General features: G+C 52.4%; 1 protein-coding gene and 1 pseudogene across 1 annotated transcript in view; one reads left to right on the top strand and one right to left on the bottom strand.

Annotated features, from left to right (window-relative positions):
- The window catches only part of LOC128943499 (serine/threonine-protein kinase pim-1-like), a 253,989-nt pseudogene that overhangs the window by 170,703 nt on the left and 64,977 nt on the right, over positions 1–18,309 (top strand).
- The window catches only part of LOC128943545 (serine/threonine-protein kinase pim-1-like), a 79,337-nt gene continuing 62,013 nt past the window's right edge, over positions 986–18,309 (bottom strand). Inside the window, exons 2-6 of the mRNA XM_054286458.1 lie at positions 2,853–2,954; positions 2,679–2,729; positions 2,108–2,474; positions 1,317–1,493; positions 986–1,074 (exon numbers count right to left, since the gene is read on the bottom strand). Of these exons, the coding sequence (XP_054142433.1) occupies positions 986–1,074; positions 1,317–1,493; positions 2,108–2,474; positions 2,679–2,729; positions 2,853–2,954 (786 nt within the window). The remainder of the gene's footprint in view (positions 1,075–1,316; positions 1,494–2,107; positions 2,475–2,678; positions 2,730–2,852; positions 2,955–18,309) is intronic.

The following is an 18,309-nucleotide window of genomic DNA, read 5'->3' on the forward strand; positions in this document are numbered from 1 at the left end:
TGCAGCAGAGTCTCACTCACCTGCCAAAGCAGAAAGCTCAGGCGCTGTGCTCGCAACGGGCTCGTCTGGTGCAGAGCTGTCAGAGCAATGTGAGGGCAGAGCCAGCCCAGCTGTGCCCAGGGCTGAGCCCAGCAGAGCCCTGGCAGAGCCCAGAGCAGCCTCAGCACCTGTAGAGCCTGGCTGCAAGGAGAGAAAGCAGAAACCGGCCGTCAGCTGAGGGCTCCTGTGCCCTTGTGCCAAGGCCTGCGGTGCCCAGGCCATGCTGGCTGTGCCCAGAGCTGTGCCCAGAGCTGCCCATCCCTGCTGCCTTTGGCAGCAGAGCAGGAGGGCAGCACATGTGCCCAGCCTGCAGCCAGCCACGGCACATCCAGCCCTCAGCAGCTGCCCAGAGCCAAAAAGCAGCTGGGCAGCTGACTGAAGAATTCATTGCATCTGCCCCTGCACAGGGGGAACCTTTGGTGCCCGGCCAGGCCGTGCCATGCCCAGATCAGGGAGCATCCCCCTGCCTGTGGATTCACCTGCAAATTGGGCCTGGAGCCTGGCTTTGAAGAAGGTGCCAGAATCCAAGTCCATCATCTTCAGCTGGCCAGGCCAAGGAAGAGATTGTCATCCTTGAGGTTGTTCTCGGTGTCTCCAGCAGCAGCCCCACCTGGAACAGCTTCTCCAGGGGCTCCTTCTCCTGCCCTGGGGCCAGACCAGGCTGTCAGGGCTCTGCCCAGGGCCCCAGCCATCCATGAACAGGACAAACAAAACCAGGGGGGATGGTGGCCACCAGTGCTTGCCACACCAGGTCTGCAGCTCAGCTCCAGCCCAAGAGCTGCATATTCCCTTCTGCTGACCCCTGCTCAAAGCTACAGGCAGGACAAAACCAGCCTGGTTTGCTTTGCCACTGATTGCCAAGAGATGCATGGAGCTGGTACCTGCCAGACCCCTGGATCCAACTGTGTACGTGGATCTCTCCCATCTTCTAGGGCAGAGGAACACCCTACACCCAAGGATGACAGAAAAGCTCTTCTAAGGATGGCCTGTCCGAGGGTTGCATGGACAAACACCTCTTAATGATATCCTGGCACTCTGGGGAGAGAAACCAGAAATCACCAGTCAGTTGGAGAAGTTGCCCTCCCGTTCCCATGCCCAGGCCATGCTGGGTGTGCCCAGAGCTGGGCCTAAACTTCCCCATGGATGCTCCGTTTGGAGGACAGCAGGAGAGCAGGACATGTGCCACCTCCTCAGCAGCTGCCAGAGCGGGATGCCCATGAGCCTGCTCCTGTCTCCCAGCAATGCTACTGCCCCTGTGCCCAGAGGTGAGGATCCACCTTGAGAGAGCCATCGTGGGAACAAGATCCGCCCCCGGATGATCTCCTGGCCCCTCCTGAACGGGTGTTTCCCCATGACCAGGTGGCACAGCAGGAGGCCCAGGGACCAGATCGTGGCTGCCTCGCCGTGGTAGCGTTGGTGCTGGATCCACTCTGGTGGGCTGTAGGACAGGGTTCCTGTGGAACACAGACAGAGATCAGCAGGGGGATGCTGCTGCTCCCAGAGCCTGGCCCCAGCATCCCTGGGCATATGGGGGCTGCCCCAGAGGCACACGGGGTGAGCGCTGCCCTCTCGCCAGCACCTGGGACTTGTGCACAAACTTGGGGCTGGAAAAGAAGCCACTGGTGCTGGAAGAGGGCAGAAGAGACCCTAGGAAGGCCCAACCATGACACACAAAGGAAAAACCTACCCAGTAGTGGAGAAAACCCACTCTCCTCCCCACCTGCTTGGCCCCCTAAAATGTTAATAAGCCAAGGTGAACAAGGACAGCAGAGCAGTCCAAGCCCTTCCTCACCTGCACACCAAACCATCCGGGGCACGCGGTCAGACCCCCTCTCTGCTACCCCCATGGGGGTTTGTGTTGGGCTGGCTGCCCCAGCTCCAGCCCCAGCCCAGGCCACAGTGGCTGCTGAAGGCTGTCAGCAGGGCTGGGAGCTGCCCCCCCTCGCACCCCACCCAAATCAACTTGGCTCCAGCATCAATCCCATCCCGGCTGCAATAGGGGGAAGCCCCAGTGCTGCACCCAGGCTGGGCCACGAGATGCCCAGGAGCATCCCCTGCGAGGGCTCACCTGCAAACTGGGTGTAGGCTGTGTCTTGGAGGAAGGCGCCACAGCCAAAGTCGATCAGTTTCAGCTGCCCACTGGCCAGGTCGAGCAGAATGTTCTCGGGCTTGATGTCCCTGTGCAGGACCCCGCAGCTGGTGCAGTGCCGCACGGCCTCCAGCACCTGGCGGAACAGCCCCCGCGCCTCCTCCTCGGGCAGGAACCCCCGCTCCGCCAGGAAACCCGAGAGTTCCTGGCACCGCTCCGGACGCTCCAGCACCAGCAGGAAGCTGTCGGGGAGCTCAAGCCACTCCAGGAGCTGAATGACACCGCCACAGCCACGGGACACCTTGGCCAGCAGCACGATCTCCAGCGGGGCGCTGGTGCCGTCGGGCTGCGGGAGGAGCGCGGTGCCGTCAGTGGGGCCGAGGCCGTGCCGGGGCTCTGCGAGCCCTCAGCCAGCCCGGGATGCTCTGCCCGCCCCGCTCACCCCACGCCCGCTCTCCCCGCAGGGCTCACGGCGGCTCCCACCCTGCCGGGCCCCGGCTCCTCGCCGCCTGGCACGGCCCGGCTTCTGCCGCTGGCCCCGCTCACTCACCAGCTCGCCCCAGTGCCGGATGCGATCCCGCGGCACGCGTTTGATGGCCACCTGCGAGCGAGGGAGAGCAGCGGGCTGAGCTCGCCACCCGTCCCGCCGCGCCCCGACCTTCTCCTCCTCCTCCCTCCTCCTCCGCCCCCTCCTCCCGCGCCCGCCGCCGGCCCCGCCGCTCACCGGGGCGCCGTCCGAGAGCCGCGTGGCCGCGAAGACGCTGCCGAAGCCGCCGCGCCCCAGCAGCGATCCCAGCCGGTACCGCTCCTGCAGGGCCTCCTGCGCCTCACCTGCGGGCGGGACGCGGCTGTTAGCGCTCGGCTCGGGGCCAGCAACGACCCCCGAGCGCCCCTCACCCGCCCCGGGCCCGGCATCCCCACCCGCCCCGGGCCCTGGCGGCTTGGGGTCGGAGGCCGCGCTGCCGAGCGGCGGAGCTCGGGCCGGGGAAGCCGCAGCGGAGGCGGCGGGAGCGGCCGCGCCGCGTGTGTCCTCCGCGGGCCCCGGGAGGAGCCGGGGCCGGGGTCGGGACTGGAGCCTGTCTCGGGGCCGGGGCCGGGCTCGGGCCAGGCGGAGCCGAAGGGCGGCGATGCCGCCCCCGCACCAGCCACTGATGCCCGCCCAGCAGCGCCACCGCCAGTACGGCCAGAGCCGAGCGGAGACGAGACCGCGGCGGGACGGCCGGGGCCGGGCTCGGGGCAGCCCCGCCCGGGGCCGGGGGCGGGCCGGGGGCATGGCCCGGCCCGGCAGGGGAGAGGGAGGCGGGGAGAGGAGAGGGACGCCGGGCAAGGGACCCCGAGAGAAGGGTGCCCGACAGCGGGAAAGGGAGAGAAGAATGAGAATGAGAATGAGAGTGAGAATGAGAATGAGAATGAGAATGAGAATGAGAATGAGAAGCAGTGTTTAGGGTCTGTGCTCTTTTTGCTGCCGACGCTGTTGCTGCTGCTGCCGCCGCTGCCGCTGCTGCAACTGAAGCACCGGGGCCGTTCGTCCCCATGTCCGTTCCCCGCTCGCCCCACGAGCCCCACGTTCGAGCCCCGCGCGCCCCGGGGACAGCCCCTCCGTCTGCCCAAACACGGGAACTTTGCAGCGCTGAGCCCAGATGCAGAGCCCTGACTCCTGCGCACTGGCACAGCGATCCCCTCGCCTGCTGCTGTGCATTGTCCTTGCTGAGGGTCAAACGCTGTCGGGCCACCTTCCCTTGGTGTAGGATTCCTACCTGACCCAAGCACTGCACTTACACCTCCAGTGTTGCTTTCCAGTAAAAACAGGAGAAGGAAAACTGTGTGTGGCTCATGATATTTTAGAATGCCTAAAATCCCTAAGTCACTGATCTTAGAGGTGAGGTACATCTGGAATTACTGGGATGCAACATGGAAAAGGGGAGCATAGAAATAAATAGAGGAAAACATCTTGGATTGTTTCTTCCATTTTCATTTCACTTCTGGAAAGCTGTTTCAGTTTTCCAGGAATCTTCTCCTGTCTGCTCTTCCCAAGAATTTCTCATGGAGAACAAGGTCAAGCTTCTGTCACAAGATTTGCCACCCGGAAATTATGCCACTGGTGCAATTTTCATTGTGACAGTTTGTGCTGGCTTAGGGCAAATTTTGGGAGGAAATCTCCAAAAGGAATCCATCTAGAAAGCAAGTTCAAGCAGCCCCTACCCCTACTAGTTCAGGAAAAGACTTCCCTCGAGAAAAGTGAAAAAAAACCCCAGTTTATTGAACAAGTCAAGTATTCACAAGCATGAAAAATGAATAATATTAAATAAAACCTCGGACAGTGCTGAAGAGATGGAAAATTCAGCAAGTCCTTTTGTGGGTTGTAGTTGGCTCACACGGTCTCTTCTAAGTCCCTCTGGTGCTGGAATGCAGCGTCCCAGAGCTCAGGGAGCCACAGGTGTGAGCTGCCGGTGTTTGTCAGGGTTTTCAGTCCAGAGCAGGTTTAAACAGTTCCAAGAAAAAGGAAAGTCACAGTCCGAGGAACTTCTCTTCCTAAGGTGGCTAAAACCAAATTGCTAGACCTAGGCTGTGAAGGCATCGGGAAATTTCCAAATCTGTGCACTGGCGGTCCCAGCAAACACTAGATCTCGATGGTGCTGGAGGCAGAACCTTGAAATTTCCAAATTTTAGATTTCTGTGCCAGCAAATCACTGGATTTGGGCTGTGCGGGCACCAGGAAATTTCCAAATCTGGGTACTGGGGCAGCAAACACAAGATGTGGGAGGTGCCAGACCCAGTAGCAGGAATTTGCCGGGTTTTGGATTTCTGTGCCAGCAAATTGCTGCACTTGGGCTGTGCCAGAATAGGCAAATTATAAGGTCAAGGCACTGGCAGTGCCAGCAAACCCCACATTTCAGGAAGGATTGGATCTGGACCCTTCCCTTCCCTTCCCTTCCCTTCCCTTCCCTTCCCTTCCCTTCCCTTCCCTTCCCTTCCCTTCCCTTCCTCCACAAGGTGCCAGAGGGGCTGGACAGCAGCCAGGCAGAAAGGGACCTGCAGGGACTGATGGACAGCAGGCTGGACATGAGCCAGCAGTGTGCCCAGGTGGGCAAGAAGGCCAATGGCTCCTGGCCTGGCTCAGGAATGGTGTGGCCAGCAGGAGCAGGGCAGGGATTCTTCCCCTGTGCTCAGCACTGCTTGGGCAGCACCTCAAGTGCTGTTTGCAGTTCTGGTGCCCCCAATTTAGGAAGGACATGGAGGGGCTGGAGCGTGTCCAGAGAAGGGCAACAAGGCTGGGGAGGGGTCAGGAGCACAAGTGCTGTGAGGAGTTGCTGAGGAAGCTGAGGTTGTTTATCCTGGAGAAGAGGAGGCTCAGGGGAGACAAGGCAGTGTCAGGGCACAGGGTGGTTTTCATGTTCTCCATGGCCTGTTCCAGCCTTGCTGATTCTGGGATTCTCTGGAACCACCCTTGGAGCAGTTGCAGGATGAGCCCTGGGGCTCCTGTTCAGAAGCTCCAGCAGCCCAGGTCCCTCAGCTTCTCCTGCCAGCCCCAAAGCCCATCCTGAGTCCTGCAGAGCCTCTGCAGCTCCTCCTCACTGCCCAGAACAGGGAGCCCCAGAGGCAGACACAGCAGCCCAGATGTGCCCCCCTGGCCTGGGGTGCCTCTGGCAAGGGAGCAGCACCAGGCACTGCAGGAGCCTGCAGACAATTCCTGCAGCACTTGTGGGATGATCCTGCTGCCCAAAGGGACGTTTATGGGGCCAAGTCAGGAACTGCAATAGGGAGTGGGGCCAGAGAGAAAAGGGCAAACAGGGATGAGCTGTTTGCAGGGGAGGGAAGAGGGGTGGGCAATAGGAAGAAATTTGCAGCAGGAAGAGGAAAGAAAGCAAAGGTGAAGCCAAGGAAATGCTTAGGGCTGTTTGGGGGTGGCTGCCAGGCAGCCCTGGCTCTGACCAACAGCATCTGCAGTGGGACAGGGAACTCCCAGCTGATGGGAACAAACTTTCTGGCTGACTGCAGAGGCCAGGACAAAGCTGAGTGGTTTCCCTGGTGTCCCCCAGCCCTTGCTGGCCCCAGGGGCTGATGGCATTTGTGCTCCCTCAGGTTCATGTCCCCACACCAACAGCATGGGGGTGCTCCCACCTGCTGTGTGCAATGCAAACAGGGGCTGCGGAGCCAGTGCTGCCGTGTCTGTACCTGCAAGGATGGGGCACCTGTGTGAGCTGGGGGAGAGGCCAGGGCTGCAGAGGGGGGATGTTGTTGGCAGCTCCATCAGGACACTCTGGAACACTGTCCTGGGCTGTCCAGCACACTGGGGATGGATCAGCCCCTGCTCTGCTGCTCCTTCCCATCTGCCCCAGGGCCCTTGCAGAGCCCCAGCCGTGCTGTTTGCCCCCAGCCTGCCCACGGCCAGCCTGGGGCTGCTCACAGGGGTTTCTGTGCTGAGCATTGGCCTGGCCGTGTTCTTGAGAGAGCCTGGGCAAGGAGCCTGGAGCCCCCAGGGCCTGGCCTGAGGTGTCAGCACTGCCGCAGCCGTGCCCATGGCCTGTCCCTGCTTCAGCCCCGGCACTGCCACACCCAGGACTGTGCCCGGCCCCGAGAGCACTCAGGCCCTACAGCAACACCAGGGCCACCAGGGCAGCCAAGAGAATCTAGACAGCCCTGGCAGCTTTTGTCTGGGAGCCACCTTTGGATATAAGGAATTTTGGAGGCGGATTCTCAGTTTTGGCCATGGATGTCTGGACTTGAAAGTGTTTTTTTCAATGGGAAGAAAAGAACGGGCCCCCAGTGTTTTTAAGGCAGAGGAGGAGTGGCCCCCAAGAGGCCAAGGCCAGCCAGAGCTGTCTGTCCTGGCAGGTTTCATATGGGAATAATCCTTGGATATAATCAAATTTGGAGGAGGAATCCCAATTTCAGCCTTGAACCCCTGGAGAAGGACAGTTCTTTCCCACAGGAAGGAATGCACAGAATTCCAGGGTTTCAGGGGTTGATAAGAAGCAACTCTCAACATGCCAAGGCCAGCTGGACCAGTCAAGCAGCCCCCAGGAGGCCCAGCCACCCAGACCTGTTCCATGATCTTGGATCCTTGGGGCCCTGCAGCATCAAAATTGCCCCTTGGTTCCATGAGGCCCTGTAGGATCACCACAGATCTTGCTTTCCATGAGGCCCAGTGATATAACAATGGTCTTCTTGGCTCTGCAGAGGCACAATGGCCCCTTGCTTTCCAAGTGGCCTTGCAGTGTCCAAATGGTTTCCTTCTTGCCATGGGACTGCACAATGCCACAATGGCCCCTTGCTTCCATGAGGTCACAGAGTCTCCAAATGGCCCCTTGGTTCTATTGGGTTCCCCAGGATCACAGTGGCCCCTTGGTTCCACCAGGCCTGGATGTGTTACACTGGCCCCTTGTTTCCATGGGGACCCACAGTGTCCCAATGGCCCCCTGCTCCCATGAGGCCCTGGGATGTCACAATGGTCTCATCACTTCCACAAGGCCCTGCTGTTCCACAATGCCCTTGAAGTGTCACAATAGTCCCAGTGGGTTCCCCTGCTGGTTCACAGTGGCCTCCTTTGTTCTGTAGTGTAACAATGGTATCCTTGGTTCCATGGTCAGAATGGCCCCGTGGTCTCATGGAACCCCACAGCCCCTTATGGAGCTCCACAGCCCCTTATGGAGCCCCACAGTGTCACTTTGATCCCCTTGAGTCCATAAGGCCCTGCCATGCTACAAGGACCCCTTGGTTATACAAGGCCCTGCAGTGTCACAATGGCCCCTTGGTACCAGTGGTCCTGAAGTGTCCTAATGGTCTCCATGGTTCCATGACACCCCACAATGTCACAATGGACTTTTGGTTCCATGAGCTTTCCTACTGCCAACAACAGTCTCCTTGGTTCCACAGTGTCACAATGGACCCTTTGCTCCCTGAGGTTCAGTAGTGTAACATGGACGCCTTGATTCCATGAGGTTGTGCAGTGTCACAATGATCTCCTTGGTTCTGGGGCCCTGCTGTGGCTGCTGTGTAACAATGGATCTGTGGTACCGTGAGGTTCCATAGTGTCACCATGGTGCTTTTGGTTCCACAAGGTCTTGCTGGGCCACAATGGCCCCTTGGTTCCATGAGGTTCTGTACTGTCAACAATGATTTCCTTGGTACTGCAGTCACAGAGGATTCTTGGTTCCATGAGGGGCCTGGCCTCCCACAGCCCCTCACAGACCCTTATGGCCCCTCATGCCCCCTCACAGCCCCTCATGGCTCCCTCACAGTTCCCCATGGCCCCTCACAGCTCCCCATGGCCCCTCATGGCCCCTCACAGCCTCCCACAGCTCATGGCCCCTCACAGTTCCCCAAGATCCCTCACAGCCTCTCACTGTGGATGCCCTGGAAGAGAGAGAGAGAAGCAGCAAGTGTTTCTCACAGCAGCATGTGAGAATTTTTAGGGTATGGTAGGGATGTGAAAACTTGTTAACTATAAACAATCTGCAGGTGGTGTTCTACTTCGTCTTTCTGTTTCTCTATAAAAACTGCATGGTTCTCTTGATAAAACCTTCTTTCACTCTCTCTACACAACTGCCTCCTGCCTGGTTCTGTGACATTCTCGACTCAAGATTGACACCTCACAGCCCCTCATGGCCCCTCACAATCCCTTCCCAGTTCCCCATGGCCCCTCACAGCCCCTCACAGCCCTTCACGGCCCCTCATGGCCCCTCAGAGCCTCTCATAGCCCCTCACAGTTCCCCATGGCCCCTCGCGGCCTCTCACGGCCCCTCACAGCCCCTCACAGTCCCTCATGGCCCCTCACAGCCCCAGATGCGGGGCTCCTCCCAAAGGAGAAGGTGTCGGGCCCTGATTGCTCTCCTTTCATTTCAGTCCTTTCACAGCCACGAGTGCAGAAAGGCTGAAATGGAGCCTTTGCCCAGCGTTTCCCTCGGGGTTAATTGCGGGCTGAAGCTCTGTGCTGGCCCCAGCCCAAGCGCCACCATCCCTGCAGCCACCAGGCCTTTGCTGTCCCCCCGTGTCTGTTCCCTGTCCCCTAGTCCCACCCGGCTCTGGCAGCAGCAGCAGCCGCAGCGCAGGGGGCGCCGGTCCAGCCCAGCCGGGCTCCCGGCCAGGGGCAGCAGCAGCGCCGGCCCCTTCCCGCCTGCTCCTGCCTCGGCTCCCAAGGGCTTTTTCCAGCTCAGTTCTGGAGCAGAGCAACCAGCACCCACACACAGCCCTGACTGCTCAGGGCTCGCCTGTGCTGCCCTGAGCCAGCCCTCAGAGGAAGAAAGGATTGGGTTCCAGCACTGTTTCCAGCTCTGTTTGACTCATCCTGAGGTGACAGGAGGAGGCTGCTGGTGCCTCTGCCTTGGGAATTGCAGATCATGGCTGCTCTTGGCCCTCTTCTGCTTGCCACCTGAATTTTATCCATAAAAATGCAAGTGCCTCTTTCAGTTGGTGCTACCCACGGTGCTTTCATGACAGTGAAGTCAGTATTTTTGTCACAGGCATAAAGATCAGCAGATACTGGAATGCTCACCAGCCCCTGAACACTAAGATGAGGGGAATTAAAGCTTCACAGGCCACATTTGCAGGGCTCAAACAGAGCCCTGTTGCTGGCACTGTTGAAATAGAATAAGCTTACAGAGGCTGTCACAGAATTCGCCTCCGCAGTGTGGAGTTAAATTAAAAAATCAACTAGGAGAAGCAGAAACCAGAACTTCTCAACTCGCTTCATTGTTCCTTCCCAGCAGCAGGAAACGCAGATGCCCAGAGGTGTTTTGCACTGCTGCTGCCCCCAGTTTGAGCCCAGGCTCTGTCCAGGCCCAGCGGGAACCTGAGCCCAGCCCAGGGAGCTCAGCGCACGCGGGGCCAGGCCCAGAGCCCTGGGCACAGCTGCCCATTGCGGGGCAGCGGTGCAGATGGAATGTCCTGTGGCCCAAACCTCCTGCTCCTGCCACACAGCTCCAGCGCTCTCCCCCTCCTCCTCCTCTCCCAACACGGCACAAATTCCAGCTCGGAGGAGGCTTCCCCAGACAGCGCTCCGGCTCCTGTTCCAGTTGAATGTCCCTGCAGAGAAACAGGGAATCTTTCAGCCACTTCCACAAGCTCAGGCTTCGCACTTCATGGGGAATCTGGGATGCAAATGGCCTTGTTAAGAAAGCCAAAGGCCAAGGGAATGGATTATAGATTACTGAAAAAAAATCACCCATCTTCCAGGCAAGGTTTACCAAGGCATTTCCTGCATTTCTTCTTTTCAGATTCTTTCAGTTGGCTGCTCTGGGAATTCCAGCTTGTACTGGTGCTTATCATGAACTGATTGTGCTCTTGATTTACGCACCAAGACACCAAATGTGGAATCATCTATATGGAACTGTTATGAATGATCAATCGAAAGCCAAATTATAAAAAATCTGAAAAGATTTCTTTATCTTTTTCTGCTATTAAAACATGGTCTTCAAAACCACCACAGCCAAAGAGACAGTGTCGAGCCCAGGGTTGGTGCGGGGTGAACCTGGATCCCACCTCTATTGCATCGGACCCTCCACCATTCACGAGAGCCGCTTCTTGCAGGGATGCTTTATACAGTTTAATATGCCTGAGCGAAGAAATCCCAGTTTCTTTTGTAACTCTGCATATTCATAGTTGGTTCTTTCACTGTGCAGAGCTGGACAATCGCCATTTCCTTGTTGATAGCCAGCACTGATCGGATTCAGGGAAGTCACGTATTCACACGTATCTTTCTGGCGACTGACTATCTTGATCGATGTTATCAACAGGGCAATGATCACTCTCAAGCGTCTTCCGATGACATGACATGTCTTGGGATAATGGTGATCATCGCACTGGGTGTGTCTATTCTTGGGCTAAAGTGCCGATCGTTATCTGGCCACCTTCAGGAATTTCGGAATTTGAATAGACGCCTGCCTCTCAGGCTGCTTGTGGTCAGAGACTTGTTTGGATTTTGCAATCTTTATGAAATACATGCTTTTATAGCATGAATTATTTCCCAACATATATTACAACATCACTACAATCTCACAGAAGAAGGCAATCATACCGATCAGTGTATAGTCAAATTGCCCCCTAATTCTCATAAAGTCCACCTACTCTGCACACCCTTACTTTGTATTTTTGTTTCTCAGTCATCACAGAACTGAGAGCTTCAAGAAAAAGAGGAAGAAATATTAACAGGTATCCCTTAGGTAAGGGAAATACTGGACTGTCAGGAACTAAAAATAGTTGATAGCATCTGTATCAGGCAATTTTTTTTACCCTCTACCAGTGTCCATTTCAGGCATCCTGTTAGCATGACCTAGGATTTTGCAGCTAAATGCAATGGGCTGCAATTTGAGAGGCCTACAAGAAAAAAAACTTATCAGACTTTCCCCCCTCCCCCCGCCCCGAGTGACAGGTGCAAATTACAAAATGAAAGGGCCTACAGAAATTTAAAATTTTCTAATTTTAGAAAAATACAGTATTAGCATCAGATTCCAAGGGCATAGAGATATAGGAGCAGCAAGGAAATGCTCCCAGAAATGTTTTCTAGCCCGAAGAGACAAGCTAGCCACAGGAAGAGGAGAGAGCCACTTCTTTTAAAATGTGTGAATTACTGAATGCAAGAGCCATTGGCCCTTTCAGCTTCTGTTTTTAACAAAAAGTAAGCTATTAACGTGTGTTTATGAAGACTTTAGTTGGACTTCAATGTTTTTGAGACAGCTTCTGAGCAAAATACAAAGAAACTACATTACATATTCGTAAATGCAGCATCTAGAATAACAACTACATAGTCCTATCTCATAGTTAAATGTTCAGTTCTTCATAAATTGTGATCAAGTCCATGAAATGCAGTACCTAATCCAGTTAAATCCCACCTACACCTCAGATTGGCTTGTGTAACTAATATTTTCCACTCCACTCCCTATCCCTTCTCTCACCTCAGTCGTCAAGCTCTCAGCCAGGCACAAGCCAACTTCTCAGCTCAACTGCTGTTAGCAATTACCAAGCACCTGTTGGTAATTGCCTGAGCACCTGCCCCACCCACAGCAGCTGTAGGTCCCTGGCTGCTGGGAGAACAGGTCTGAAGTGCAGACCCGAACACCACCACCCCCCACAAAAAAAAAAAAAATTAAAACTTTTCTAAATAATTTGAGATTAGTAAAAGATCAGGACATGGAGGGACTTGTTTATCCCCTTTAGGCCAATCAAGAAAAGGTTTATAGCCTTCTCTGGAAAGGGAAGACTGGGGGGTTTTTCTTGAAGCAGAAGCATGTTTTATCAGCCCAGTTTCCTTCCTCATTTGTTCCTGCTGCCCAGGAGGCCATTCACTAGGCATATATATAAATATCTCTGTCTGAAAACACATCTAGAGGAGTGAATGACTTACACTGGTGTGATTTAAAACATAGCTTTTATTGTACAAAAATGCAAAAATCTGTTCTAGGAGAGGCACATCTTGTGGAGCTGTAAGGACCCTGACAGCACATCTGCTACCAAAGCAACAACTCCTGCTCTGCAGTGGCTTAAGCGGGCTGAGATGGAAGTGTTTCTTCATAAATGCATAAACCACAACAAAGTAGTGGTGACAAGCCTTTTTTCCAAGTCTGACTGAAGGTTTGGGAAGCAGGTCTGCCTGCAGAGGGCACACAGAAGCATGACAGGTTTGCCTACTGTGCGCCTACAATTTCTACACCATCATATGACTACTCGGTCACTGAGCAAGCTGACAGTGTATGACAGGTTATCCATCCTGCATAGAAAGTCACAGAGAGAAGAAGAGAGGAAGAAAACACGGAAGATGACAATGCAAAAGAAGTTGAAGAAATGTGGCAAGGATTGAGCATTAAGGGACAGAAATAAGAAGAGACCATACCCTTGAACTGTAAAGTCCTGTCAGGAAACTGCAAGTACTTGCATATTTGAGTTCACCACCTGGACTTGCATGCTTCTCCACATTACCATTATTTCAAAAATTTTGCTTCCTGGACAAGCTGCCAGGTCTCCAGTACCAGTCCTAGCTCCCTTCCAGCAGTCTGCATCTGAGCAGGGAGTTGAAAATAGATCAGGGATTACCTTTTACACTGTAAGCATTCAAGACAGCCAAAGAACTTTGAGGAAAAAGGCCATACTGAGTGCCCAGGACAAAGAAATCTTAAGAAATTGGAAGAAGGAAGTATTGATTGAGGGTCACAGTTATGTTGAGGTTTAGCCTTTCAAAGGTTTGTTGCTTTTCTACTGAAAACTGCAGGTGAGAAAGCCTAGGCAGAAAAGGGAAGGAGAAGCTATGTGAACAAACCCATAGCTGTACACAAGGACAGAAGCAGATTTCTTCTTCACCAGGCTGAAGAGAGTGGTTTTATTATTCGAAAAACAAAAGCCAAACTACCCCAAGTCAAATATATATTCTCCCACTACATTTAGATATTACAACAATAAAAATGCACTATAAAACTACTGCAGTAAATTAGTCAGTTAGGAACAATAAACAGGGCACATGTTAATAGTATCCATATCTATCTTTGGAAAGATGAGCAATTACAATCTGCATCCCAGCTCATGCTCAGTATTTACTACAATCTCAAGTAACAATAAAGTCAAACACAACAGATGACTGATGTTCCTACCTTCTGCTTTCGAAACAGAGTTTTAAAAGATAGTTTACTGCAAAATCAGTCTCAAGTATGTTCAAGGCCTTGGGAGCTCTCTAAGTTTAATTAATATCACACATATAGAACCCATTTTAATATTTGTGTAAAGCCAATATTATAATATTATAATTTGTATATAACCATCTATCTGTAATATTGCTGAAAGAAGGCACACTTTTCTAAATATCTACTGGCTTTGGTAACTGCTAAAGGTAATGTAGATTGGGCTCTACTACTGTTTACTCATCTTTCTGTTGCACAGAAATCTTGGATACTTTAGTACATACATCTGTAATTCTGACATTTTCTGAAATTAAAGTGGGAGGAGAAATGGGCTAAATTCAGGTACCTTAAGTTACGTATCAACATTTGCAGACATAAATCAAATACATAAGGAAAACTTTTCTATGGGAAGAATGCCAGAGCAAATTAAAATATGTATTGATAAGAATAATCAACACAGTAGAAATGAAGAGCATCTGCACCATAGGAGAGAGTGTATAAAATCACACTCTGCATCAAGAGAACATCATTCATATTTCTTCACAGCCTTCTCCCTTTGCATGCCCCTCTGCAAAGTGCAAGGGGCCTCAAGGACTGAAGGAAACAAAGGGAGTCAAATGGAGACACTTGCACCTGTCTCACTGGGGGCTCCTGGGGAAGCAGTTTCCTTGGGAATCAAGCCCCTCTCTTCCAAGGGCACTTCCCCAGATGTGTACATTTCATGGGGAAAACCAACACACCCTTAAGTGCATGGTGCAGAGGTTCAGGGGACATCACAACATAACCAATATGATCCAGTGAAGCTAAATTTATTATTCCTAAAAAGACTCTATTTATAATAAATCTTTACTGCCCACGTGTCTCTAGCTAATACATGATTGGTTAATCCAAGCTGTTCACACATCTAAAATAGAATGCTGATTGGATCATCTAAATTTTTACGCATCTTGCTGGGGTTGTCTGGCCCACCCACGGCTCACTTTCCCAAGCCTGCTGACAAACTTGCTGAGTCCTGATGACTCTTCTTCTTGTATCTTTTTCAAGGATACACCAAGCTCATTTCTGAATATGTCCATAAATAATGCTTTGTGAAGGTGTTCATTGTCCATTATTACAAGCAGGCTGGATTGCGCATTGGCTGAATATGGCCATTGTCTAGCAAAAACTCCTCCATTCTGTCTCTGAGCCAGCATTTGAGCCGGTTAAACAAAATCCTCCCTCTCACCCTGTAAAGAATGTGGAATTAGAGTTGGAATGTGACCCTGAAATAGAAGCAACTCAAAAACTACAGTAGAAAAAAGTAATTCCAGAAGCTATTGTAGAAGGGACTTTTCTCTCCAATGATGTAGAAGCTTTTCCTGTAGTAACTAATGCTGCAAGTAGAGTTTGAGAACCTTTCAATTGGAAGATTTTAGAAAAATTGAGAGCTGCAATTTCACAATTTAGTTGAAAATCCCAACTTGTACAGTCACTTCTGCAGTATATTTTTCCATCTAACACATTAATTCCTGCTGATATGCATACCCTAAAAAGACTCATAAGACCACCCTATCAGCAGGAGATGTTTCATAAAAGCTGGGAGGAAAAGTGTGCTCAAGAAGCAGCAAGACCTAGAGTGCAAGGTGATCCTCTGTATGGTTTAACAGCACAACAGTTACTTGGCAAGGGGCCCTGGGCTACTGTCACTGCCCAGGCTAAGAGCATTGATCAAGTCTTACAGATGAGCCAACAACTAGCATATAATGCTATTCCTTGCACTTCCAGATAAGTTACACACCATGTCTTTTACACAGATTTGTCAAAGAAGAATGAAGACTTTGATAAATTTGTAGACAAATTGCATGAAGCTATCTATAATCATTCTGATTTAAATTCAGACACAAAGATACAATTAGACTTTGGGACCAATTTGGGACAATATGGACTTTGGGATCATTACTCCATTCCAAATGGCTTTCCCTTCAGTCACAAGAGGCTTCCATCTCTTCCAAAAATTGCCTGCTGAAACTCTTCTGCTCCCTTGCAAATCAGTTCACTACTCCAGCATAACCCTTGAAGCACAGACAGACGACTCTTCAACTAATTATAGTAGAAAAGAGGGTATTTATTGCAGCCCTGGTCACATGTGAACTAGTTTCCAAAGACATGTGCAAGGAGTTGCAGACTCCTGCTCTCTCTTTCTACAGAAAAGGTTTTACAATAGGTTTCTAAGGACCCATAATACATAATTATTACCTGCCTGTTTCGCATTTTTATCAGCTGAATATCTACTACAGCTGTGCAATTGTACTCCCTTAACTGGGTCGGTGGGATTTTGAAATGAGGGAGTGGTTTTATGGGAGGAAGAAAGCCGTCTTCCTCATGGTGAGCTCTTGTCCCATGGCCAGCTGGCAAGACCTTTGGACCTGCTGCTCACGGTCCAAGCCTCTCCTGACTGTTCAATTATTCTTAAGGCAAGTTATTTCTATGGTTTCTGCTTCTTCACAATTGCTTCCTCTATCCCTGTCACTCCTAGCTTTATGTTCCTAATATATTTGGTACTCTTTACCTAAGGTACGTGATTTCTGCTAGCTGTATTACTAACTTAGCTTCTTACCTCATTTGAAGATCTTAACTAAAATATGCAATCTTCTACTATCCCAATTCTATTCCCAGCTGGCCCCTCAACTCATCTGCACTTTTCAATTATCCTCATTACATTTTCAGCTAACCCTTTGACACACCTCAGGCACATCCCCGACTGCCTCTCTCCCAGAAGCTCAAAGCTGCATTGCACAGCGCTTGCTGCGCGCCAGAGAGCACAAAGCAGGCTGGCCTGGTGGGCCTGAATATTTCTGCCAAAAACTCTGCATCTCACACCTTTGCTCAGGCTCAGTGCAGAACTGCAGGATTGCAGGCGCTTCCTCCCAGAGCTGCGTGAGGCGCTGGCTCCTGCAGATGTGCCCTGCCAAGCTGTCCCTGCCTCACGCTGGCCTCACTTCCCTGGCACAAGTGCCGGCCCTGTAGGAGCTGCCCTGTGCTCCAGCCTGCCGAGCAGCCCGGCTCCCTCCCACGGTGCCCAGAGTGCTGCACACACTGCTGGCCTTTGCCAGGAGTTGCAGGGCAGCCGGCAGAAGAGGAGGAATCCTCAGCCAACCCAGCGGCCCGCGGCTGCCCTTGGCCTTTCTCTGCTCCTGGGCACACTCCAGATGGCCAATGCCTCCAGGCCGGGCTGTGCCCAGCACGGATGCGCTTCCCCTCAGCAGCAGCCAGCTGCCACCTGGGCTCTGAGAGCGGAGGATTCACCCGCTCCCAGCAAGAGGCACCCAGGGCCTGGCTGCTGCCTCTTGCAGCTACAAGGGCCTCCTTCCAGCCTGCCTCTGCCGGGGCTCAGGCTGCTCCGGCCTCTGCCGGGGCTCTGCTGGGGCTCCAGCCCGGGCAAGGCCGGGCCCGCTCTCACCTCACAGGCGCTGACAGCTCTGCACCACAGGAGACCTTCCCGAGCACCCTCCCTGATCTTTCTGCTTTCTCACTTGAGCAAGGCTTTCCTCCAGCCAAAGAGATTATTGCATTTAGGGATCCAAATCCAAGTGGCAGGAACCCCAATGCTCTCCAGTCACAGCTGAAGGTCTGCATCTGCACAGGGTGTTTGGGCTGCCTCATTATTCCTTTGGTTTTTCCTTCAAATGCCATTGCCCTTTCTGCCTCAATTAAAAATACCACAGCTGTGCCATAACCAGCCAGTGGCTCATATTCCAAAGGCAGTGTGGTCTGGAGAGGATGAATGAAGAAGAGCCCTCCTCGCTTATGAAACCATACAAAACAAGCCATATGTGTGACTTAGCACCAATAAAAAAAAATTGTAATTCAGAAGGAAATGTTGAATTTTCTGAAGGGGTCAGAAGGAGGAGAATCATCCAAATGAGTTGATGTTTCAGAAACTTTATTAATTACAACTCTAATCTATAATTCTATGCTACAAATCTCTTTAGCAAGCCTACTCTACAATCCTACTCTAAATTGGTAACAGAGATAACATCTTGACATGATTATCCTGTTCTAGTCTCCCAGGGTTAGTGTTAGAGTTAGGCTTAGGCTTAGGCTTAGGCTTAGGCTTAGGCTTAGGTTTAGGCTTAGGCTTAGGTTTGAGTTTAGGTTTAGGCTTAGGTTTAGGCTTAGGTTTAGGCTTAGGCTTAGGCTGAGGGTTGAGGTTAGGGTAAGGGTTAGAGATACGGATAGGGTTAGGGTTTGGGTTTGGGTTAGCATTTAAGGTTAGGGTTAGGGGTTAGGGTTAGGGTTTAGGGTTAGGGTTATTCGTCTTCTTCACTGAGTTGATGAGTTGTGCCAGGATGAATGGTGGCTTGGCTGAAGTTACAAATGGATGCTGTCCACCGGAAAAAAAAATACAACAAAGAACAGTGAACCATTACTTTCCAAGCTCATTGCTTCAGGGACTCAATCAGGATACATCAAGTTCCTGGAAAGACCCAGAAAGAGGAGCAATGGGACCATCTGCTCCCCAGTCATCCCCAATGTGCAAGACCTTGCCATCACAGGCAAACCTGGCCCAGAATCCCACTCCTCTGTTTATTGTGA

Source organism: Melozone crissalis, unplaced genomic scaffold, assembly GCF_028551555.1.
Source record: "Melozone crissalis strain CALT ecotype California unplaced genomic scaffold, PUWL_Pcris_2 ptg000046l_1, whole genome shotgun sequence".
In the NCBI taxonomy this organism is placed as follows: domain Eukaryota; kingdom Metazoa; phylum Chordata; class Aves; order Passeriformes; family Passerellidae; genus Melozone; species Melozone crissalis.